Here is a 429-nt window from a genome sequence, read left to right on the forward strand (position 1 = left end):
GGCGGTACCTTGGGGATGGTGTACCCCCGGAGCTGGACGTCCCGCGTGGTGGTGTGGGGCACCCCCATGGGCACGATGTCGGCGAAACGCTGGATCTCGTGGATGACGGCGTCGGTGTAGGGCATGCGGCTCCGGTCTTCCATGCGGGGGCTGCGGTGTTGGCCGATCACCCGGTCGATCTCCTCGTGGAGCCGGGCTGGGAATGGGGACAGGGTGGGGATCAGCGCCATGCCAGATCCCCCGTCCCTGCCCCTGCCCCCCTACCCCGGTACCTTCCACCTCAGGGTGCCGGAGCAGAATCCGGAGTCCGTATTTGAGGGTGGAGCTGACGGTCTCCGTCCCCGCAAAGAAGAGGTTGACGGTGGTCTTGGAGAGCGTGTCCTCGGTGAAGTGGGTGTCAGGGTTCCCCTTCTCCTGCCGAGGGAGGGG

The 429-nt window shown here is 66.9% G+C and overlaps 1 protein-coding gene across 1 annotated transcript; it reads right to left on the reverse strand.

Moving 5' to 3' along the window:
• Window positions 1-8: 8 nt before the first annotated feature.
• LOC104167770 (cytochrome P450 2G1-like) lies at window positions 9-420 on the reverse strand (the record flags this gene model as incomplete). Its single annotated transcript, XM_009708124.1, has 2 exons — window positions 9-196; window positions 273-420. Coding segments are annotated over 2 exons (336 nt in total), but the record flags the coding sequence as incomplete, so codon positions are not given.
• Window positions 421-429: the final 9 nt, after the last annotated feature.

The sequence above is a fragment of the Cariama cristata genome, unplaced genomic scaffold (assembly GCF_000690535.1).
Source record: "Cariama cristata isolate BGI_N322 unplaced genomic scaffold, ASM69053v1 scaffold38949, whole genome shotgun sequence".
NCBI lineage: Eukaryota > Metazoa > Chordata > Aves > Cariamiformes > Cariamidae > Cariama > Cariama cristata.